Below are 26,414 nucleotides of genomic sequence, written 5' to 3'. Positions count from 1 at the left end.
GGCCATGAGGGAAGCCATTTTTTAATCACAAGGTATCTTAAGATTCACACTATCTCCTTTTTAAGAACAGTTTATTATTTTTCAATCAACATCATTTGTTTAAAATCTATAGTTTGCTAAAAACAAAGATTATTGATTCATTTCACAATGAAATAAGGTGGGTTGTGACTAGCTATCCAAGAAAAACTTGAGAAAGAAGAAGCACTTAAGGGCATAGTGTGCTCCCTACATAGCCCACATATCCACAAATTTACCATTCCCATAGCTTCCACTTCCGCTGGTTCTAGTAGACCACTGCCACACATCTTCATGGTATTTTTGTGCACAGAAACACTCCTAGAGCACAACCATCATAGAAGGGTATTGTGCAAAAAAAGCGATGTGCATTACCAAGTTGACATTCAATGTGCCAATTTTGCGTTTTTTGTAATGTCCCCATTTTAGCAGTTGACCAAGTGTGTGGGCGTTAGCCTTGTTCTACATGGTCCCGAGGGCTAACGAAGGGTTTAATGGGATCCTAGAGTGTTTTGGCCTAGGCATTTCCAGTTTGGGCCAAAACGAAGTTGATTTACTCAGTTTCAGGCATACTTACTATTTTTAGTAAGTCGGCAGGACACAGTGCATGTCAATTTTGGTGATTGGATTCGATACTCCTCGGTGAGAGCTTTCCGATGAGCTATCACTCGCATTATTCGGAGTCCGATTGCTAATACATTTTAATGCCTGAAGTTTTATTAAAGTAACGTCTAATTTAATTGTAAATTATTAAAGTGTTACTTTAATATTTATTTTATGGTGATGTGTACCCAAGGGAGACATAAGGGGTATTTTAATATATGTTTTATATATTACACATCTTTTATCCCACATTGCCCATATGAGTTGAGCGGACCCTTGGAAATAGAATAAAAGTAAGCATTTGTGTCTTCATTAGACAGGTTGAATATGAGAAGAAATTGGTGTGTGAGTTGCAGCTCCGTTCTTGGCATTTGAGGACGTTTATCCTCTTTTGTAACATTCTAGACGTCATTCCCTTGGGGTTTGGCCTTTGGAATTCTTTGTTATGGGCTTCATTATTAGGCAGTTTAGTTTCATTTTCGGCTACAGGCAGATTTGGTATTTTACTCATATCTTCTTCACTACTTGTCCAACGCTTGTGCCGCTTTGAGGGAATGATATTACGAAAGTAATGGACTGATTGAAGGACAAAGTACTATACCAGCAAGTTCGAAAGCATGGGCTGGAGTATTATGTCAATAATGCTGAAGTAATTAGTGAGTTGGTAAATCTGCCATGTATTTGGTTTTATGAATTCTGAAAATAACATTCTATTGGCTGTAGTTCATTTCCACTTTGCATATTATTGTAGTTTCTTTCTTGTTTATGTTGTATGATACCAATTCCATACACAAAACACAACAAACAAATAAACATTTGATTTCTGCAGTTATAAGGGGTTTAAAACATTAAACGGAGAAATAAGAGGTTGAATGCAAACTGTTTAACATAATTCCTTTCAGCAATTTGGTTTAGTTTTTGGGACATCCAGGGGTGCCCATTACAGTGGTATCAGAGCTATAAGTCCTGCCATCCTGTGGAGGTCATATAGGGAATTTGGAACAGCCGGATAGAGGGAAAAGTGTTTGACGAAATGTCAAAACACTAAAATCAGAAATAAATAAATAAAAACTAAGGCTAAGCATTTATGTTTGAGCATGCGACAGGGGCCTTATAATTTCCGTGATACCAGAGCAAGACAAAATAGGATTTCAGACTTGCAAAGCAAATAGTCTAGTACATCTGTGCAGGTGAACATTAAATCCAGCCATACAGACACAGAGGAAATATTCTTTGATCAGGACAACAATATGGGTGATCGAGATGACAGGAATACAGGATTAGGCGGAGGCGGGAATGCCGGTCCAGATCAGGGGGAGGTAATCCTCAGACAGTTACTGGATACATTAGAGCAAGGGCAGCGTATGCAGCAGGAGCAGAATAGGTGAATGGACATGATGTTGCAACTCATGGCTAGACAGATGGGTGTCAATATTAATCCAGGTGATGCCAACAACAAAAACAATAACAATGAGCGAAACAATAACAATGGGGGAAACAATAACCATGGAGGCCAAGGCAACAACAATGGTCCTGAGAATAACATTAATGGTAATAATGGACACGGCAACAATGGGAATGAGGCTGATAACTTTAGACATGTTGCACGACCAACGCGGACTGCGAGCTCGAGACCTCTTCTACCCACTTTCCCACCCAGAGATCCGGTTCAACCAGTAAACGAACCGCAGATTACCAAGTTACAGGATCAGTTCAGGAGGGACTAGGAGGCTAGTGGACCGGAGTTTCAGGCGGATATTTCCCTCAGAGATTATATGGACTTGAGGATGAGACACATGCCTAGAGCAGGAGGGAGGAATCAAAACTTTGAGCTGAGAAAGAAAGTTGGAAAACTTTCTTTACCTTATTATGATGCTTCAGGGAAGATGACTGCACGAGCTTGGGTGCAGAAGGTAAATACATACTTGCAGCTAAATCCTATGCCTGAGGAGGAGGCTATCAAGTATGCGGCTATGCACTTGGATGGCGTTGCACATGAATGGTGGCATCATGGCATGGTGACTTTGGGGCATAATCAGATTACATCCTATGAGGAATTCACCGAAACATTGATTGAGAGATTTGACACTAGGGATCTCGAGTTACATTTCAAGGAGCTAGCACAGTTAAAACAGTCAGGTTTTGTGGATGCTTACATTGCCGAGTTTCAGCGCTTGTCTGTACTTGTTACTGGTATCTCTCCTAGGAGATTGGTGGTGTTATTTTGTGATGGTCTTGCTGATCCATTACGAGGTTGGGTGAAGGGACGTGATCCACTCACCTTAGCTGAAGCAACTAAAAAGGCACGAGATTTAGCCCCTTTGGTATACAAAGGAAAAAACCATTCAACAGATTCTTCCTACCGCAAGGTCAAAGACAAAAAACCGTTTCAGAAAGAGTATAGCAAACCTAAAGAAGGATCAATAGGACTAGACAATTAAACCTTGAATGAACTTCGAAAGAAGAAGCTGTGCTTCCATTGTAGAGAGCCTTGGGACTTATCTCATAAATGTTCTCTCAAGGCTAAGGCAAATCAAATGGAGTACTTTTCAATAGAAGAGTCAGATTCAGAGGGGGAGGATCAGCACTCCGATTCAGATGAGGGTAACACTATAGAGGAAAGTAGCATTCCTAAGGATGATAGATCGTTAGCACGCTTGACAGGGGCCCAAAAGGCAATCACATTTAAGGTCAGGGGTACTATCCAGGGGCAGAAAGTGATATCTCTTATTGACACAGGGGCTACACAGAACTTCATAGATGCACAGTTGGTAGCCAGGACAGGGTTACAGACAGAGGAGCATGATGGGTTTAGAGTCATAGTGGTTAACTGTGATAAATTATTATGCACTCGGAAGATATCTAATCTTCGCATCAGGTTGGAAGATTGCTACGAGTTGGAGGATGAGTTCTATGTTGTGGACATGGGAGATTATGATGTCATCCTCGGCATGACATGGATGGCTTCACTAGTTGAGTTCACACTCAACTTAGCGAAATTGGAGATGAGATTCCAGCATGAGGGCAGAACTGTGGTACTTAGAGGACTTTCAGATCGAGGTTGCAGAGTAGTCTCCTTGAGGAGAATGCAGAGACTTTTTCGTCATGATGACATAGAGTGGGCGTCAGAGTGCTACATTATGCCAACTTCACCAGAGCCACAAGACAAGAGTCATCCACCAGATATCTAGAAGATACTTGATAGACACGCTAAAGTATTTAGCGATATTCCTCATGGGGTTCCTCCTGACAGAGGGATGGAACATGTTATTGAGCTCGAGGAGGGAGCCAAACCAGTTATGATTACTCCCTATTGTCATCCTAAGAAACACAAGGATGAGATAGAGAAGGCGATTAAGGATTTGTTGGAGATGGGGCATATCAAGCCCAGTAAGAGCCCCTTTGCTTCAGCAGTAGTATTGGTAAAGAAGAAGGATGGGACGATGTGCATGTGCATTGATTACAGGGCACTGAATAAGAAAACAATTAAAAACAGGTATCCCATTCCTAGGATTGATGAGCTGATTCATGAGTTGCATGGGGCATACTTCTTCACCAAAATTGATTTGCGATCCGGATACCATCAGATCAGGATGAGAGCAAAGGACATTGAGAAAACCGCCTTCCGATATCACTATGGCCACTTTGAGTTCATGGTTATGCCATTTGGTCTAACCAATGCACCCGCTACATTTCAGAGTTGTATGAACCAGGTATTCAGGAAGCAGAAGAGGAGATTTGTCTTGATCTTCTTTGATGACATCTTGGTCTTCAGTAAGACCTGGGAGGAGCACTTACATCATCTAGAGGAGGTGTTATCTATTCTGGAGAGAGTCATTGTATGCCAAGGAATCTAAATGTGAGTTTGGTATGACTGAGCTCCTTTACCTTGGGCATATCATTAGTGCAGATGGCGTTCGGGTTGATCCCGAAAAGATTAGAGCTATTGTAGAGTGGCCTACTCCCACAAACCTTACACAGCTTAAGGGATTCTTTGGTTTATGTGATTTTTATAGGAGGTTTGTTAAGGGATTCTCACAGATTGCTACACCCTTGACAAATCTTACCAGGAAAGGAGCCTTCGTGTGGACAGGGGCAGCACAGAGGTGTTTCGAGCATTTCAAGCAGGTAATGTCTTCATGTCCAGTTCTAGCTCTACCAAATTTCACGAAGCCTTTTGAGCTTCATTGTGATGCATCAGGTGATGGGATTGGAGCAATATTGATGCAGGAGAAGCATCCCATTGCATTTGAGAGTAGAAAGCTTCGGGGAGTTGAGAAGAGTTATTATGTCTATGACCGGGAGATGTTGGCCATAATGTATGCATTGGCCAAATTTCGATCATATTTGGTAGGTGGACGTTTTGTGATCAAGACTGATCACAACAATATTAAATACTTCATGAGCCAGCGTGATCTTAATGACCGGCAACAAAAATGGGTGACTAAATTGTAGGCTTATGACTTTGACATAGAGTTTGTCAAAGGTAAGAAAAATGTGGTGGCTGATGCCTTATCTCAAAGACCTCACTTATGTGCTCTGGCAGAGATTTCAGGAGATTGGAGAGATCGGATTATAGCAGAGTATGTCAGAGATGCTTGGGCTTCTGGTTTGATTTCAGGTACAATACAGGATGATCACTATGAGGTGATAGATGGATTGATCAGAGTTTAGGATAGGGTTTATTTGATTCCGTCATCACATTTGAGAGAGGCGATACTGAAAGCATTTCATGATGCACCCACAGCTGGACATCCGGGGGTCTTCAAGACCTATAGGCAGATCCGAGAGCGGTTTTCATGGAAAGGGGTCAAGGATGATGTTCAAAGGTATGTCAGGGAGTGTGTGGTTTGTCAACAGAATAAGGGAGAGCACACATTTCCTGCAGGTTTATTACAGCCCTTGCCCATTCCTGATAGGAAATGGGAAAGTATTTCGATGGACTTCATCACTGGTTTACCACGAGTGCAGGGAAGAGATTACATCTATGTGGTAGTGGACCGCTTGACGAAGTTTGCTCACTTCTTTGCTATTCCGTCCACTTACACAGCAGCACAGGTGGCAGATCTTTTCTTTAGAGAGATATTCAGGTTACATGGGCTGCCCAGATTCATTGTCAGCGACCGGGATAGTATGTTTATGAGTGTTTTTTGGCAAGAGTTGTTTAGGTTGTGTGGTACAGATCTTACACCTAGCACTAGTTATCATCCACAAACAGATGGGCAAACAGAGATTGTGAATAAATGGGTGGAAAGATATTTGAGGAACTATGTAACTGCACAAAAAAAGGCTTGGATCAGATGGTTGCATATGGGAGAGTATTGTTATAACACCACTTATCATATGTCCATCAAGATGACTCCTTTCATGGCACTCTATGGCTATGAAGCACCTAGCTTCATGGATTTAGTTTTGGGGGACAGTAGAGTGCCCAAAGCCAAAAACTTATTGCAGGATAGTCAGGACATCCTGAAAGTGCCCAAAGAGAATATACAACAGGCCCAGAATCAACAGAAATTGTATGCTGATCAACACCGAATAGAGCGTAGCTTCGAGGTAGGGGATATGGTTTACTTGAGGCTACAACCATATAGACAGTCATCGCTCAAGAAGAGGGGAGCTGAAAAGTTGAAACCTAGATTTTATGGTCCCCATTTTAGCAGTTGACCAACTATGTGTGCGTTAGCCTTGTTCTACATGGTCCCGAGGGCTAACGAAAGGTTTAATGGGATCCTGGAGTGTTTTGGCCTAGTCATTTCCAGTTTGGGCCAAAACGAAGTTGATTTACTCAGTTTCAGGCATACTATTTTTAGTAAGTCGACAAGACACAGTGCAGGTCAATTTTGGTGATTGGATTCGATACTCCTCGGTGAGAGCTTTCCGATAAGCTATCACTCGCATTATTCGGAGTCCGATTGCTAATACATTTTAATGCCTGAAGTTTTATTAAAGTGACGTCTAATTTAATTGTAAAATATTAAAGTGTTACTTTAATATTTATTTTATGTTGATGTGTACCCAAGGGAGACAAAAGGGGTATTTTAATATATGTTTTATATATTACACATCTTTTATCTCACATTGCCCATATGAGTTGAGCGGACCCTTGGAGATAGAATAAAAGAGAGCATTTGTGGCTTCATTAGACAGGTTGAATATGAGAAAAAATTGGTGTGTGAGTTGCAACTCCGTTCTTGGCATTTGAGGACGTTTATCCTCTTTTGTAACATTCTAGACGTCATTCCCTTGGGGTTTGGCCTTTGGAATTCTTTTTTATCGGCTTCATTATCAGGCAGTTTAGTTGCATTTCCGGCTACAGGCAGATTTGGTATTTTGCTCATGTCTTCTTCACTACTTGTCCGACCCTTGTGCCGCTTTGAGGGAATGATATTACGAAGGTAGTGGACTGATTGAAGGACAAAGTACTGTAGCAGCAAGTTCGAAAGCATGGGCTGGAGTATTATGTCAATAATGTTGAAGTAATTAGTGAGTTGGTAAATCTGCCATGTATTTGGTTTTATGAATTCTGAAAATAACATTCTATTGGCTGTAGTTCATTTCCACTTTGAATATTATTGTAGTTTCTTTCTTGTCTATGTTGTATGATACCAATTCCATGCACAAAACACAACAAACAAATAAACATTTATTTTCTGGAGTTATAAGGGGTTTAAAACATTAAACGGAGAAATAAGAGGTTGAATGCAAACTGTTTGACATAATTCCTTTCAGCAATTTGGTTTAGTTTTTGGGACATCCAGGGCTGCCCATTACATTTTTAACATCTCGTTCAATGTTGAAGCTAGTCCCTATTGGCTGAATTTTGTGACAAGATGTAATATCCCCAGCTAGATATAACTTCAACAAACACTAATTATTTCTTAATTGAACAACTGCTTGACATTTCCTCAAACATTTTGGAAGCAAGCTTGGTGCAATTGTGGTGTTGATAAAATGAACCTGATATTTTGTACTTGGGTTTGACTCTTGAATCTTTAAGAAGACTAAATATATTTCATGAGAATAACAGTGCTGAAATATGTCAACAATCAACTCCAGTATATTTAATTGAAAAATGATCATCTATATTGTTCAAGCACATTATAATAGTTCTAGACATCTGATAGCCGGTTTCGAAGATGAGACTCAATTGCAACTTTATTCATATCATACTAATAGAATTTTACAAGAGTCTTGAAAAAAAATTGAAGCCTATATTTCCTAGCTATGGTTGACTTACAATAGATACTCGAACTATTAGCACTCGATAGGTTGTAGCTAAACCCTCCCTAAACCAAGCAACACGGCCTCTGTGTTGATATATTCAGGGCACCACAATCACCGTGGCTTCCATATACACAAACGCAGACCAATCAATAAAGTTGCAGGTCACCTTCCTTGGAACTAGGATTCCTAGAATGCACACACAACTCAGATATATAAATTACAAGTCTGAAAATGATTCATAGGACTCTACAAATTGTCTACAGGGCTTGAGAAGGGTAATGCAAGCCCTTGGAATGTCACATGGACCCTCCATCTGTAATCGCATCCCTGCAGGATGCTAAGTTGCTGCCTAATATTGAGACGTAGATCAAATTAGATTCTACAAAGCTTGGACATGTCTACAATAACTAAATCAGATTCTCCAAAGCTTGGACGTAGATCAAATTAACTCTCCTAGCAGTCAATAAATTCGCTCCATTACAAGTATCTTTCTTCAGACATAAAATCACTTCGTAGGTACAATAAATGCAGTAAAGGTGAGGGATAATTGTTTTACCTCGACAACAATTTGCATGTGCAACTTTCTAACCACCTTCAGTACTCAAACCCTTCTACTTTAGCAAGATCACATAAATCAACAACTTACCAAATATTCACAAGACCACAAAATCAAATAGATAATCGGATAATTAGATGTTTTTCTCATCAAATGGGGCTCATATTTATAACTCATATAACATAAGTTTCCCAAACGTAACTAAGAGGCTTCCTCAACACAACATCATTTTATAACATTTAAATATAATAGGTGTTGTATAATAATGTAAACTTAATAATTAATTTAATAAATATGAACCCGTGCAACAAATAGCTCCATCCACTACAAGTAATGACCAACTACTAGCGCCACCATCTCCATTGCCAAATATGCCAATTACCTAAATTTGACTTGCTAAAAATAGTAATTGCACAATTGAGACCCCCAAATCACCCTAATAGCTCACGAGGATCACTATAATGAACTGACTCAATCAAATGAAAAGACTCGCCAAAAATGGGGACATTGTGCAACATTTACTATGGCGGGAAAAGGCTACAAGCTACTCCTAAAGACCTGAGGTTAGTTCACTTGTTTTGTTTTTTAATCAAAGTTGTGTACTTGATGTCAACTTTAATTTTGCACTTGTTAGTTGCTCAAAGATGTCTCTAGGGCCAAAGATGTGGTGGATGATCAAAGATAACAGTGGAAACAATTTAGTTGCACCATACTTTCAGATGGATGGACGGATTCAAGAAACCATACAATCATTATTTTTTGGGTTTCTTGCAAGGATTAAGTAGTCATTTTGAAATACTTGGAAGCCTCGAACAAGATAAAGACAACTAAAACTTTGTCTTTAATATTAGAGCAAGTTTTGATGGAGGTGGGGGTTGCTAATGTGGTGCAAAAAATAATCAACTAAAACTTGGAAGCTTCAAAAGCTGAATATTTAAAATTGTTGTATTCAGTAATCAAGTTTTTCAATATTAATTTCTAACTCTAGTCTTTGATTAATGATAATCTTTTTCTACTTTTCAATTGTAGGTGATGGAGTCCTTGGTTAAAGTTCTTCATTTCGTAGATAGGGAGCAAACTCTAATGGGGTATCTTTATGAGGCCATGGATACAGCTAAAGAGTCTATAAAAAGTTAATACAAGGGCCATGCAACAATTTTCTTAAGTTGCAATTGTTCAAGTCCAAAAGTGCTAAACTCAAGCTATACAAAGAAGTCTAATGGATAGAGTGTTTCATACATCGTCTTTAACAAACACTTTTTAGATAGGGCGACAGAAATTGTAATGGTAACTTGGAAGCTTCAAAAGTTGAATATTTAATTTTGTTGTATTTAGTGATCAATTTTTTCATTATTAATTTCTAACTCTAGTCTCCAATTAATGATAGTTTTTTTCTACTTTTCAATTGTAGGTGACGGTGTCCTTGGTTAAAGTTCTTCACTTGGTAGATGGAGAATAAACCCCAATGGGGTATCTTTATGAGGTCATAGGTAGGGCCTAAGAGTCCATAAAAAATTACAAGGGGAACAATCTCAAATTTGACCCCATATGGGAAATTATTGATAGGAGGTCGAATAATCAGCTCTACCAACTCATCTATGTAGCAGGGTACTTTCTAAACCTTTGTTTCACTTCTCTCTATCCTATCTAGTTCCCAATGGAAAGGTCATGGAGGGTTTCATTGATTGCATGCAAAGGATGGTACCTGATGTTGAGGTGAGAAACCTCATTGTGGCTAAGACGACAGTGTATCGGAATGCAATGGGAAACCTATTCTCCTCGGACTTGGCAAGAGGAGGAACGAACACTCAAACCCCAAGTACAAAATTTGGGCTATTGATGTCTTTCACATGCACAATAAGTAGATAAAAACTAAGTTACTAAAATATGTTTTCACCTTGTTTTCTAACACTACACAAAAGATATACAAGGAACCTAAACATATGACCCATATATAGAGCTCTACCAATGACATCCTTCACAGATAGAAAGTAGGAAGTATCCAAGAAATATCTTGATGGAGGAACAAGTCTCAACATGCGAAACAAAAACATTAAGTTGTTTAGTTAATGATATCAAGGATAGTCAAGTTGTACAATGGTGTATCAAAAATCTATAAGATATGTTACATGTGATACCATTTTATTGTGTACAGGTTGTGCAAGAGGGGTCCAAGTAACCTAAATGCACCATTATATAGTGTAACATAAATGATATCCTTTTCATAGGAGTAAACTAGGAGTATCCAAGGAGTATTTGGATTGATGAAGACCAAAGACGGGATTAAATTATGTAGAAACAACACACTAAGTACAAAGATATTTAAAAAATACTCAGAAAATAAGAGAGCTTATATTGTGATTTTATTTCTTGGACCACTTCTCGCATCTTTTTAGATTTTTGTTTAGGACCCTACATATTTTCAGATTCAACACAGTAGGCTGTAACTTTTGCTCAATTTTCATTTTGATGAAATTAGCTTTGAATTTTGTAATAAAATTAAGCTCAGTCATTATTACAATTAACAAATACTAAAGCTAAAATCTATAATAGATAAAAAAGACAGTGCTTTTTAATTAATTCTTCAAGCTCCCATATATCTCATGTTTGTATTTTGCATGGTAATTAAATGCATTATATGGTTTCAGAAATCCTTCAGAAACCTATATACCTCATGTTTATATTTTAAATTAAAGAGTCCCTCACCTGCACAATACATTTGCGCAACAATTTTGATGTGATCTCCTTAAAAGCCAACTTCACATCTACTGGATCAAAGAGCTAATTATCAACACCAGAGAAATAAATTCAGTGACACTTGGCTGGCAAATACAACGAAAAATCAGACAATAAATGAGCATATATGATCATTTTTGCATGGTAAAGAAAAAAATTATAGCTTTGTGCGATAATAAAGATCCATGTATCACAATTTTCATAGTTTCCACCTTTATGACATGAAAAAACAATGCAAATCATTGAAATCCTCATTCTAAGAGAAATATGGCACTAGACTGAAAGATTAAATTGTTCGAATTTCACAGGCAATATTTGTAAAGAAATATCTTCCTAGGTCATTTAGAATGGTTATGGATTTAAGCTATGAGACTGATGTTAACAAGAAAAAAAAATGTCTTTGAAATGCTCTTAAGAAGTCATTCCACCATAGCTATGAACACAAACAAGAGTATAAAAGCTCCAGTACTCACGATTCAATTCATCCATATACAAAGCAGTAACAGAGCTACAATCATGTTCATGTCATAGAATAAAGATAGCACGTATGAATGACAATACCAACATTATTATATTTTATGCACATTTTAGTAGCAATACATAATTCATTCAACAATAGTTCCAAATTCCAACACATTTCAGACATGGCACAGATTATTTCAAATCTATCACGTTCTTAAAATTTACTAAATTTTCTTTGCACTTGTGAAGTCTTTATACTTGCTGATAGTGTTTTCTTATGGCACCATTAGAACTGCAAGGAAATATTTTCTTGAAACATAAAAGGGGTCAGTACACAAATCAATTTCTACAATGTGTCAGATGATTTTCTGTTTCCACTCCCTATATGAACCTCCATAACTCACAAAATAAATGAAAAATCAACTCAAATAATTGTTCTATTTCATTTTCCATAATGTTTCTTCTTAGTTTTCTAATTTTGATTTTGCAAGCAATGGAAATAAGATTTCTCTTTTCAAGGTTATTCACTACTTTTCACAAACTTTCTGACAGAAATTTTATGTTGTTTGGAAGCAGAGAATGAATTTCAGATAAAATAATATTTAGAATCAGTTTTATAATTTATTATAAGCCACATTAAATTTCTGAGAAAATGTTTTGCAGAGTAAGTGAATGATCATTGATCTACTGATTTTGCTAATAATTATAAACTGAATGAGGAGAGCAAGAATTGAAACAAATCCAGAATAAAATCAAACTGATATTTGGAAAATTAATCAAAGAAAATTAAGAATTGGGAGAAAAAAGAGTTTACAACTACAGAATAGCACTTAAATTTAGGACAATATTAGATTATTAAAAACATAGTTGACCATCAACTTTAAAACTGCATGAATAAACATAGATTTTACAAACTTGTTTTGAAAATCAATATGTTAGGATTTGTTACATATTACATTTCAAGAATTTATTTCTGCTGAGAGAGGTAAAATCAAAACATGATATCAAATGTATGGCACATGAAGGAAAAATTTCAAACATATCTAACACGTGACAGGTAAAAGTAAATTTTCAAAAGTAAAAGAGAGGACCAATCACCTTCGTGATAGACTTCCTTAAAACTGACTTTATGTGCACATCGCCTTCATCTATTTCACCATCAACAACCTCCTCATCTTCTTCATGCTCTTCTAAACCACGAATTCTCCTCTCAAAACTCAGAGTAGCATCTTTTGTTTTTAACGCATTCATATTATCATATTCTCTCCTATAGTCATCTCCAGAGAGAGCAGATATAACTTTCTTTTCCAAAGAAGAAATAGCCTTCATTCGAGGTATTTTACTTTTAATTTTTAAAGCCTCAATGAGGCCTCTTCCAGAAAGATCCTGGCCATAATTAGTAACATGCTTAATGTTAGTAAACTTGTAACTCTGGCCAATGAAACAGAATAACAATGTTAATGTATGAAGGCAGCACAAAACCCTATATCCAGTTCTCACTAGCAACAGTGCAACAATTACTGACATCCATGCATACAATATGGATTTCTTCATGGCTCAAAGACGATGATGAAACTGCTAACAATTATGATTGAACAAACATTAGGAAAGATATACAAAAAATGTTTTTGCATCCAAAACAATAAACTTGTTTTAAAATCCAGGAGCCCTTTTACGTTAAGTAACAACAATCACAAATACCAAAAAGGAATGAAAATTTTGTGTCTACATGTTCAAGAGATCTGGTGTAGGCAACTTAATCATGTCAGTCAAAGAAGATGCCGGAACTACTGCTTATATTATTTACGTAAGATGAAGGCAGACATGCATTAAATTTTTCTGCATCTAAACACAAGACGGATTTCAAAATCAGTTAACTGTTTTTTAAAAGAGAAATAACATTAAAAAATGTGAGAAAAAAATGAAAATCTTACTTCAACATGTTCATAGAGATCTGGGGGAGGCAATCTAATCATGTTAGTCATCTTAACTTTTCCAGACTTACAGACCAGGTCATCAATTTCTTTACAGATATTTCTAACTGCTCCCTGCAGTGAACAAAACTTTTGTATTACAAACATTGACAAGTGCTACAAATGTATGTTCCATCATAGAACCAATAATGTAAATGATGCCAAACTATAATATAGTAAATCATTTCTCAATAATTTCAAAATCTTATTCAAAATGTATGTTCCATCATAGAATCAATAATGTAAATGATGCCAAACTATAATATAGTAAATCATTTCTCAATAATTTCAAAATCTTATTCTCCAGAACAATCCAAATATACTGTGCAGCAAAGGAATATAGATTCAGCTTTGGGAAAGAGACAAAAAATAAATTGCCAAAAGAAAGGAGACAACCAAATGATAGGGTTGCAGAAAATTATATCACGTTATTTGTTGCTGTATTTTGGTTCTAAGCTTGAGGGTATCTATCTAACATAACATCACCATTAAGGTATTAATGGACTATATTTTAGCTGAAAATTGCAGACTAATTAATAATCATGTCTACAGCAGCCATGGTTCCACATACAACCACATTTGGGGAAAGTTTTCAGCATCTTAAGTGATGCAAAGCAAACTTCAAAATATTGTTATCGGACACTTATCACCGAGGGGAACAAAAAGTTATTGGGAAATATTGGAGATAAGTCAGGAAATACCAAGGTTGCACGGGTACATGGGTACGGGAACGGGGACGGGTACGGGAACGGGTACGGGTACGCATATTTTTCAAAATAGGGGATGGGGGTACGTGTGTATGCCTATTTTTTCTATATTATTAATATTTTATAGAAAATATAAAAATCAAAATATATGTCATGAGTCATGACATTGAGCATTCAAAACAAGAAATTTGAAATATATATATATGCTATTGCTGAATGTTTAATGTTTAAAGTATTTTTCATAATAGGGGACGGAGGTACTTGGGTATGTCAAACTTATTTAAAAATTATACCTTTATATTTATAAAAACTCTGAAATTATGAGTCATGACAATGGTTTTTCAAAACAAGAACAGTGATAAAGTTTGCAAATGTAATGTATTGTTTTCAGTTTCAGATTTGCTATATGTTTGAAATAATAGTACATGATAAATGCTTAGATGCATAATAAAGAAGGCAGACTTTAAACATAAACAAGAGGATCCTAAATCATATAACAATGACATATTGCAAATGATAAACATATGACTTGAACAGTGATAAAGTTTATTGTTAATGAGTATCAAAGTTTCAAACTGATTTGGTATTGAATTAAGTTTGATAAACAACAAGCTAATACAAAAATAAAAAACCAAAATCAGAATCTTAATCAAGGTCCTTAGCTATGATGCTCTCCACCGAGTACCCGGTACGTGGGATACGTGTACCCGGTACTTGGGTACGTGGGTACTCAGTGGGTACGAGTACCAGGGGTGTGGGTACGAGTACCCATGCAACCTTGGGAAATACTCTGGAAAATATCAGGAACATAAAATCTGTTTTCCCAGTCAAAAAACTGTTTTTCCAATCCTGATAGAAACGTCTTTCTCCTCTTTGCCCTTTCTCTCCTCTCCAAGTCTGTTTCTCCAATGACAAAAAATGTATTTGTCCCTTTTCTGGGGCATCCCTGCCAATAACAGGCCTGTGGACGATAAGTTTGCTATTTATTGGGATAAAACAAAGAAATCTCGCTGATATTTTAACAAGTTCACTGCACTATTTTGAAACATTTCTGCGATAACTTATCCGTGCTAAGTTGAAGTTACTTCTTGGGAGCCAAAAAAATATCGCAGTGAGTAGACTTATTGCAGATATATCTCAGATATTTTGAAATATGGTGCATAGAGCACCTTAAGAGTTTGACTGTGGAAAAAATATTCTATCATCTATTAATATGTTGGTTACTACTAAAGTGCATTTAAACAATATGTATGGATGCAGCTTAGAATTATGATATCTGCAGACTCAATGTTTACAGTGTAGGATTATGATACTGAAACATTCCTTGCCACTTTTGACATCATAATGCTGAGTAGAGACTCAAGGAATTTTGTCACACACTTTGCAAAAGACCTCTTTACTATCTGTATCAATGTATCAGTTTGATAATACTTGATTGAAGTGATGTAAAATGAGATTTAAAAGCCTTCAAATAGTTACTAAGATGTCTAGGCAAAGAACCATAGTGCAAATGGAAATGTTTTTGTCTTTTGAATGCATATAGATGATCTACACAATGTAAATATGCACCTACAGAAGCTAGACATTAATACAAACGGTTGGCAGGCAGACTAAATAGAGAAAGGATACTCCTGACATTTAAACTCCTTGTGAGTCCAATAATATTGAAATGCAATGAGATTGCTTACAAGCTGAAGTTACAAGAAAAAGGCCAAGACACTTGGCTTACAATGATGTATCTGATGCAATTACCAAACTCCCTAAATTCCAATTAAAAGGCAATTTGTAAATACCTATTAATTGCTTCAGTAGAACCAAAATATCAAATAGGACAAATACTAAGTAATTATTATGAAGTAATTGGTAAATATTTACTTGATATTAACACCGATCAAGAGATCAATATATACAAAAGAATGAAAGATGTTTCCTTAGGAAACAATCGTAAAGACTAGAAACGTTCTATTCTAGATATAGAAAACTAAATATTAGATACATTCTAATATTTATAAGAGATCACAATAGATAACCTTTAAATAATAAATAATGATAATAGAAACTATCTATTGTCATAATAACCTCCCTTAATGGTTGATCTATCCACAACACCAAGTTGTCCTCTGAATTGGACAAACTTATCTAGACCAAGTGGCTTGGTGCAAATGTCTACAGTCTGATCCAATATAGGAATCCATTGTGAGTCAATTGTCTCGTCTTCAACCAGCTGTCATATGTAGTGATAGTGAACATCCACATGCTTGGTTCGTTCATGGAAGACTAGATTTCAAGCTAACTTGATAACACCTTGGTTATCGACAAATGAAGTTGTTGGGCCTACTTGTGACATCTGCATATCCCCGAGCATCTGACAAAGCCAAACAACTTCACAACCTGCCTTAACTATCCCTCTGTATACAGGCTCTATAGAGGAGAGAAAAACTACCTGCTGCTTCTTACTGGTCCATGTGACAGCACCACAACCCAAACTGAACACATATCTAGAAGTTGACTTTTATTATCAACAAAACCTACCCAGTTTGAATCTGTAAACCCACTAAGCTTAGGATTAGAATTCCAAGAGTAAAGAAGTCCATAATCAATGGTACCCTTCACATAACAAAGCAAATGCTTTGTTGTCATCCAATGATCAGCCTTAGGAGCTGTCATAACATGTGAGATGTAGTTGACTGCAAAGTTGATATCAAGTCTAGTAGCAAAGAGGTAGTTGATGTTGTCTATCAGTTGCCTATATGTAGCATCATCAACTGGAGGAGAATAAGAAGTGGCTAATAACTTCAGACCTTCCTCCATGGGTGTAGATGTACACTTGCAGTCCTGCATGCGAAAAACTATATTTAGATTGAGAAATGAATATACCAGTAGATTGCTACCAAACCTCAACACCTAGGCCATAATGCATGAGCCCAAGGTCAGTCATATCAAAAGACTAGCATAAAATCTGTTTGATTTGTTGAATCAAAGATGTCAAACTTCTAGTGATGATCAAATCATCCACATAAATGACCAGAAGGATGATGTCACTGTCATAGTCTTGATGTACAAATTTGAGTCTGAAGGACTCCTCTTGAGGCCTTTATCACTGAGGTACATATCAATTTTCATGTACCATGCCCTAGGGGCCTACTTCGAACCAAAGAGAGATTTCACCAATCTAAGAACCTAGCGTTCTTTACTAGCAATCTTGAAACTAGGAAGCTACGTCATGTAGACCTCTTCTTGTAGGTCACCATTTAGGAAAGCACTCTTAACGTCCATCTAATGGACCTTCTAGCCAAACCGTGCTACCATGGCTAGGGCTTATATGATTGTGCTCATCTTTGCAGTAGGAGCAAAAGTTTCCTCATAGTCAATGCCCTGATGCTAAGAAAAACCCTTTGCAACTAAACAAGCTTTGTACTTATCCAAACTACCATTGGACTTGTATTTGATTTTTTACACCCATTTGCAGCCAATGAGTTTCTTCCTTAGTGGAAGATCAGAAAGGAGCCAAAGTTATTCTTCAGCAAGCTCTAGTGTTCAAATGTCATAGCTTGTTCCCACTTTAGCTCATCATCTCAATGCTCAGTGTCTTAGCCCACCACTTAGGCTAGAGAGGAGAATGACCAACATTAGTATCAGAAGATGTTTTATGATCAGGTTCTTCATCAAAAGAATCGAGATCAAATTCAGGTGAAGCATTTGCATATCTAGGTAATCTTGCAAGAGAAATCAGAGGTGTTTGTACAAGAATCATTGGTATTACAGGAGCTGCAAGAGTTGTTGGAGCCCTCCAATCAAGCGGACCTAATGGAAGCCAAACTCCAAAATCATGAGCCTTCATAGGTTGATCTACTAAATCAGGAACAAGAGAAATAGGCATGAATGGTCCTCGTTGCTCATAAAAGACTACATCACGACTGTACAAGAGACGAGATGTCTCAATATCGATCAAGCAGTAGGCCTTGTGAAGACTACTTTAACCAGCAATCATGAGTTTATGAATTTTAGCATCCAACTTAGTATCTGTCGCATCAAGGATCCAAACAAAAGCAAGAGAGCCAAAAACCTTCAGGTGACTAATTCTAGGCTTCCGACCTAACCAAGCCTCTTCCAAAGTCTTACCTTTGACTACCACTATGTGTGACAGGTTCAAAAGATAAACTTTAGTGTTAACTACTTCTACCCAAAACTTCCCCAAAACATGTTTGTGTTCGAGCATGGATTGAGTCATCTTGGTGATTGTTCTATTATGATGTTCAACTACACTGTTCTATTGTGGTCTAAATATTTATTTTTTTAAATTGTCTTTCCTCTTTGTTTTAACCCTAAAGGGCCTTCTAACTGTTTATAATGAGTAGAAGAGAGGAAAAGTGAGAGACGAAGAGAAAAGAAAACCACAGGTTTGCAGCCATCAAGAAGGAAGAGCACCAAAGAGATCAAAGTCCATTTGAGGAGGCCGTAGGATTGCATTAGGAGCATTAAGGAGTCAATAGCAACCCTCCTCAACTCATTTGCAAGAGGTAAGTCTTGATTTTTTTTTGCATGTTAGTGTATTATTCATTTTTGGTTAAATTTTTTTATTTTCATTTGCAAATCTTGAATGTTTTTTAGTTTAACTAAATTGCAAAGTAGGCTTTGTTGTTTTGTTTATTAGTTTGAAACTTTGAGGTTTTACTTGCATTTTCTTATTGCAGCAGCTTTAGCTTTCATTTTCCACAATAAGTAAAAAAGATGAATGTTGGAAATATACCGAAGACTTTCCTGGAAGAACAGAATTTCAAACGAAATGTATGTTTTGTAAAGATATAAATTTTAGTGGTGTTTATAGATTCAAATACCACATTGTTGCTATACCTAGACATGATATACAATTTGCACTCAACAAACTACTGAGGCAAAACACACTTGTTTAGTGGCAATAGAAAAATATGAAGAAGAGAAATTAAATTATAAAAGGCAACTTGAAGGATTAAGAACTATTGGCTCCCATGCTCTCGTAGCCTCATCTGCAACCGCATCTGTAGGTTGTGTTGGAGAGGGTTCTTCCAGGCGTCCTTTTCGTCCTAGTTCTAGTGCTCATGCTAGTGTTGATGTTAGTGCTAATCATTCTTATACTGAGATTGAATCCAACCTATTGCAGTCTAGAATGAGAAAGAACAAATTGGATACTTTGTGCCCCACACTACTCCTAGCTCACAACCCATGCTCGAGGGCATGGGTTTGAACAAGGAGATTCATGATGTTGCCAGAAAAGAAATTTGCAAATTTTGGAACTTTTGCAACATTCCATTTATTGCAGCCAAGTAATTGATTACTTCTTTTGTTTGGTTTAAGGTAAAAGTAAAATTTTAATTATATCTACTTTTTTCATGATTCATTTATTAATCATAGATTCATTAACAAGCTTACATAATGATTTTTCATCTAAATTTCTAATCATAATCTACTTGTGACAGGGCTTTTTATTGCAAAACATGATAGATGCGGTTGTTATTTGTGGTCCGAAGTTTAAAGCCCCAACTAAGGTTGAGTTGAGTGGACACCTCTTAGATGAAATGGTGGAGGATATGAAGGTTGAGCTTGATGACCATCGAAAGGAGTGGATCGAAAAGGGTTGCACCATCATGACTGATGTTTGGACGAATAGGAGGAATAGCACACTCATCAATTTTCTTGTTTCATATGGATGTGATTGATCATTCTACTTTCCTATATACATTGTGAATTGTGAATCATGATTGAATAATTCAAATTTTGATTTGTTGATTGCTAACTTGTTGATGATCCATGATAATTCATTGTTTTGTAAGATATACCATGTTCCTCAAATCCATTGATGCTTTCCTCATATCAAAAACACCACCTACTTATGTGAGGTTATTAAGGAAGTCATAGCAAAGGTGGGGGAACAAAATATGGTGCAGGTGGTGACAGATAATGCAACAAGTTATGTTGTTGTAGGTAAACTTTCAACTTTTCAAGTTTTGCAAATAATTTTATTTCAATTTTGAACTTTTTCTAATTCTAAGTTTCTTAACATGTTAGAATTTCTAATTAATTTTAAATTGTTGTAGGTAAACATTTGATGGAGAGGCAACCCACCATATTTTGGTCTCCTCATGTGGCACATTGCCTTGACCTCATGTTGGAGCAAATGGGCAAGCATGGGTAGGTCAAATCATGTGTAGCAAGGGAAAAAAAATATGCAAGTTTATCTACAATCATTCATCTGTCCTTAGCACAATCAAGGACTACACAAGAGGCAGGGAATCAACTCGTCCAGGCATCGCGAGGATTGCCTACAATTTCATCACACTGCAGTCTTGGTTGACATCAAGGGTAGAATTGAGGAGCATATTTGTTGGGCGGGAATGGATTACATCTTCCTATGCTATGACCACTGCAGGGGTAGATGTGGTGAATTGCATCTTTGATGAGGATGGTTTTTGGAAACTTGCCAAAGAAATCCTTGAGGTAAATTTCTTACAATTTTACATTTAGTATTTACTAAATATTTTTAGTTAGTTGTTTAATGATTTAGTTTTACTTCTAGTTTTATACTTATGTTTTGATTTATGTTTTTTACATTATATGCAAATCACTGAGCCCCTCGTATCTCTCCTACGAACTGTTGATGGGGAGAAGCCCTATATGAGCTACATATATGAGGGAATGGATAGGGCCAAGGAGGCCATTAGAACCCAGTATGCAGGAGTACAAGAGAAGGATGCCCCTATCTAGGAGATCATTGATAGGAGATGGCAGAATCAACTCCACTAACCCATACATGTAGCAATTTATTATCTAAATCTAGCATTCTGTTTCCGTCCTGACTTCAAGGTTGATGAGGAAGTTCTCACCAGCCTATATACAATGATCCAGAGGTTGAGTAGTAATGAGGATAGCGCAACTGCAACCATTGCGCTAAATAAATTCAATAATAAAGAAGGGCCAATTTTCTCTGACAGGATGGCCATAAATGCTCGGACAACAATACAACCAAGTAAAAATAATATATTATTGAATCTTAAGTTTATGGCTTATAAGTTGTGCATTTTGATTTTTGATTTTGTAATTTTAAAGTTGGAAATGAGACTAATTGTTTTTGTTTTCCCTTATTTCAGATAGATGGTGGCAAATGTTTGGACTCACAACCCCAAAGCTTCATAAAATTGCCATCTGTATTCTGAGTTGGATTTGAGCACAATTGGTCAATGTTCGAGCATATCCACTAGAAGAGGAGAAATAGGTTGTTTGTGCAGAGGTTGAATAATCCTATCTTTGTTCATTACAACCTCCGTCTTAGGATCAGACAAGTTTTGGGCACTAACTCCTCTCTAATCATTCTAAAGGAGACTGATCCAAAATCAGAGTGGCTCATAGAGGCTATGGATCTAGTCTTCACTAGGGAAGACCATGAGTGGGTTGACCAGGTAGATAGAGAGGTTGAGGTTGTGATCATGGCAAAGGAGGCAGTAAGAGCGCGTTCAAACACTGGTAGACGCACGCACAGACACAAGCCCTAGTGATGTTCGTGAGCCCATCTTACATGTGGGGGCTATGGCTCAGCAATCCTCTAGGACTTACCTTAGATGCCTTTCCAAAAGGCGGACAGTATACTCAGAGGCTAAGGCTAAGGTTGTGGCCAAGCTTGAGGATGATGATAAGCCTTGAGTTAGAGCCTTGTTTTTTCATTTTACTTACTTTTACTAATAGAAATACATTTCATGGATCTTCATCTTAGATTCTTACATAGATTCATGATTTGATGTATTATGGGTTTTCATCTTACATACATTCTATGGTTTGAATCATTATGATCATATGATTTCTATTTACTTCAGCCATAGCCTGCAATTTACATTTTACATGTAATGTAGATACGTATGTGATGGATTTATCATTTATGTTCCATGTTTATGTTATTAACTCTATTTGATGATGTTAGAGTGTGTTTAACTTATACTCAATAAAGGATACACAAAATAAGTTTTAAATTGTTAAAATCTCTAAATTTCAAGGGTTTTTTTAATTTGCCGATTCGTGGCCGATTCGATTCCGAATCATGGCTGATTCGCGATTCGATTCAGCCTTGCTGATTCCTTTCCGGTTCTGATTCTCGTTCCTTTATTACAAACAATTGGCATGCAAACTAAATTTGAGAGAAGCAACTCTCAGCATAGTGAGATTTCTTACAAACTAATGTAAGAAAAATGACCAAGACTCTTGGCTTACAATATGTATCCAACACAATTACTGAACTTACTAAACTCCAATCAAATGGCCATTAGGAACAACCTATTAATTAATTGATTGGAACCAAAATAACAAATAGGAACTGTACCAACTAATGGTGGAATAAATACAGCGAATTTGGAATCATTAAATATTGATTTTGACCTAAATATCTATAGATGATAGTTCAAAACTGCTGATGTCATCCCAAGGGAAAGTGTGCGGCTTTAAAAAGCTCAAATGGAGATGCTAATACCTCTGATTTGCTATAGAAGATGATCAATCTACAACCTAGACACCAATCTATCCAACTGATTAGCCTATAACGATTACTGATAAGCAAATCCTCACTGCAACCTAAGGTTAGCTAAAATGGGGACATCGCATCTTAGTTGTTCTAGTAGATGGAGACAAACCACTTGCATACCCAAATATTGTTAACATTGTGCCTTGAGTCACTGCAATTGATGATTGATCATATGTTGTGTTCGTAACACCTCTTTCCCCCTCTGTTTATCACTGAACAACCCTACCATGAAGAATCATCACAATGTCCAACCTGGAAAACAATCTAACTGAAGTATACACAACTTGAATTTACCTCATAGGCTGGCAAGATCCAAGCTTTAGTACCACTAAAAGATTCCTTGCCAATTCAGACCTCAAAATGCTGATTGGAGGCTCCAGGAATTTCATCATACACTTTGCAAGCAACCTCTTTACTTGCTCTTTCAATGTTTTAGTTAATAATGATCACTTGAAATGATGTTAAATGTGATTTAAATGCCTTCACATACTAAGATGTCTAGACAACGAAACATAATGACAATTCAATTGTTTTTGTCTCTTGAAGGTTTATAGACAACCTACACAATGTAAATATGCACCTACAGAAGCTACACATTAATACAAACAGTTAGCATGCAAACTAAATACGAGAGAGGCAACTCATGACATTTGAACTTCTTGCGAGAGCAATAATATTAGAATGCAATGGGATTGCTTACAAACTGAAGTGACAAGAAAAAGGCCAAGACTCTTTGCTTACAATCCTGTATCTAATGCAATTACAGAACTCCCTAAATTCCAATCAAATGACTATTTGAAACTGCCTATTAATTGATTTATTGGCACCAAAATAACAAATAGGAACCGTACTAGGTAATGGTGGAATAAATGCAACAAATCTGGAATCATTCAATATTGGCTTTGCATTAAATATGTGCTGCAGAAAGTCCACAACTGGTAACGTCAGCCCGGAAAAAGGTTTATGGCTTTAAAAAGGTTAAATGGAGATGCTCACACCTCTGATCTGTTGTTGAAGATGGTCGATCTGATGTCTAGACTCTAGACACCAGTTCTGATTGCAAAGATTGGATACAATTCAAACCCTTCCAAATTTGATGCCAAAAAATAGACATTTCTCCTTCCCTGCTATTATACAGCTGGCCTAGAGAGTTGTGCCCACAGCATTAATCCTGATCTGTAGGATTTCTAATGAGACTTAGATTTCTCATCCACAATTTGTGACTTCACAAATTCTGATTAACAAAATTTCCTTCAAGCTGTTAAATCAATCAATTCTCAACTTGTAAATAAGTTGGGGAGACGGCCAGCCTAGTCACTCTCAAAGAGGTTTCACTCTTGAAGACTTTACTGCTGCAACCCTGCTATACAGAGCACTGCCATGAATTCTGACATAAAATTATAATCTAGATGCCTCCAAAATGAACTCCCAACACACGTTTATCCTTCTCCAACTCATTCAAACCCTAATTAGGGTTTTGCCCCCTATTTCATTTTATTTTAATGACTTATTTAAAAGTCACCCCTCTTATTTTATTATTATTTTATTGCTTTACTACTTTAATAAAAAGTGGCAATAATATCACCTTTTTTATTATTTTGTTATAAAGTGAATATAATGTCACTTTTTATCATTATTTTATCATAACACAAACTTGTTGTGAAGTGGAGCCTAATCAGACTCAGGAGTTGATTTTTCCCACTCTATTCGGTGTGGTTTCCCCCTTGATTATTTCTATGGGGGTTTGGGGGCAACACCCCTTGTTGGGTCCTAGGGAAAATCCCCAAGTGTGTCAAAGTACAGGGTGGGGCTGAAATGTCCCTTTTCTGATTTTATATGATATTTCAAGCCACTAATCAGATCTTTAAGATCAAATAACCAATATTTCAAAAATCCACCAATTTCTCAATAAACTCCAAATTGGGTATGCCGAAAATAGTGCCAAAAACTTCACAGCTTCACATATTATTAATAAATCTGAAAGTGAACATTTTCTATAGAAATTTCAGCAGCTTAACAGCTTACAAAATGACATTTCCAAATCTATATAACATTTACACAACAGCTCCCAAACGAGGGACAAAAACAATGCTCATCGAACTCTCAAAAATAACACAAAATAGCCGAAAACACCACAAAAGCAATGATAATCTATCATAGAAGTGTAATCACGACCAAATACATATATTCAGCTCTATTTTAATATCTAAATGTCTAATATACAGCAGCAACCCAAACTGATATGAAATACTTAACTGAAAACACCAAACTCTTACAAAAAACACACCCGAAAACTCACAAATCTGCACTGTTCAGCACAAAGGCAAACTCTGCATGAGCATGCACTTGGAATGGCTTTAAACTCCCGTTTTTAGCCTTCTTGGAAACCTGCAAACTCCCGTTCTTAGGTCTCCTTCTCCACAGGTTTGGCAGCCTCTGAAGAACAACAAAGAAATGAGCAAAAATCAAGTTCTGGAATGAGGCCAAAATGCCTCCAAACCCCTTAAAAGAGGGCATAACCCTAACTCACGTCCAAGAGAGGTTAATGAAACATATTTTAATAATAATTTTCATTTATTAATCCAACGGTTTCCAAAGATTAACCCCCTTTTTCCAAAACTTCACCTTCTTGGGCCTGCCTGCCTTGACAAAAATTATTATTTTTAATTATTTGAAAAGGGACATGACAAGTCCTCCCCTCCCAAATATTGCTTGTCCTCAAGCAATGGCTGAACAATAAACCAATCAATCCACCTGGATCCCAAATGTAGTCATGAACTATACTACTATCAATTAACACAGGCTCCTGCAATATCCTCTACAATATAACCAAGAGGAATCCATAACCAAACTGACAATTACAGCTCAACCAAACTCCAAAATCACCACTACCACAGTCAGAAACCCACGAGACACAAACTCTTAGAACATCAGAACCCAAGTAAAGTGGACAAATCAAACTGCCAACACAGTAAATACCATCAACGCATCCCACTGGCCTATACGGAATGTAAAATCCAACTCTGCAACAATGGTGAATGCTCCCAAATGAAATTGTACCAAGTATGGAGAATCCACATACTGTACAACTCTTGCAGTCAACACAACTTTGCAAATCACCGGTCATTGTCTCATAACCATAACTCCCATGCACTACTGATGGTGAAAAGACATTACAAGATAAATAGCAAGAAATAGAACCCAAACCAAATTTTCCATGAACAAGTGATACAGCCCACTGTGACTGACCACCCGCTAAGTCAAGAGATGTCATATCCAAAGGAGTAGAATCAATAACAACAACTGCTGAAGCATCACTCCCAAACTCTTTCTCTAAGTCATGTATTATCAAGCTGTCAACTGCAGAACCTATTGCCATGTCATGCCCATCACAACTCTCATCCCGAGGCGTCGAACCATCCCATAATTGATGACAAGCACTATGAACCAAAGTACATCTCTGTATCATCATCTCATCAACATGGTCATCAAAGGTAAATTGATGAGCATACCTCACAGTGTAATGTCGATAGAATGCACCAATCTCAGTCAGTGGTTCAGACTGCAATCCAGATGTAACTAACTGCAATCGA

At 36.9% G+C, this 26,414-nt stretch overlaps 1 protein-coding gene across 1 annotated transcript in view; it reads right to left on the bottom strand.

Moving 5' to 3' along the window:
* LOC149569630 (putative polyribonucleotide nucleotidyltransferase 1, chloroplastic) overlaps positions 1–26,414 on the bottom strand; it is a 316,486-nt gene that overhangs the window by 192,037 nt on the left and 98,035 nt on the right. The window contains exons 9-11 of the mRNA XM_089822341.1: positions 13,534–13,647; positions 12,698–12,985; positions 11,108–11,182 (exon numbers count right to left, since the gene is read on the bottom strand). Of these exons, the coding sequence (XP_089678467.1) occupies positions 11,108–11,182; positions 12,698–12,985; positions 13,534–13,647 (477 nt within the window). The remainder of the gene's footprint in view (positions 1–11,107; positions 11,183–12,697; positions 12,986–13,533; positions 13,648–26,414) is intronic.

The sequence above is a fragment of the Cupressus sempervirens genome, chromosome 3, assembly GCF_028749045.1.
Source record: "Cupressus sempervirens isolate cs-2001-9-10 chromosome 3, ASM2874904v1, whole genome shotgun sequence".
Classification (NCBI taxonomy): Eukaryota; Viridiplantae; Streptophyta; class Pinopsida; order Cupressales; family Cupressaceae; genus Cupressus; species Cupressus sempervirens.
The sequence above is the reverse complement of the archived record's forward strand: the minus strand, read 5'-3'. Positions and strand labels throughout refer to the sequence as shown.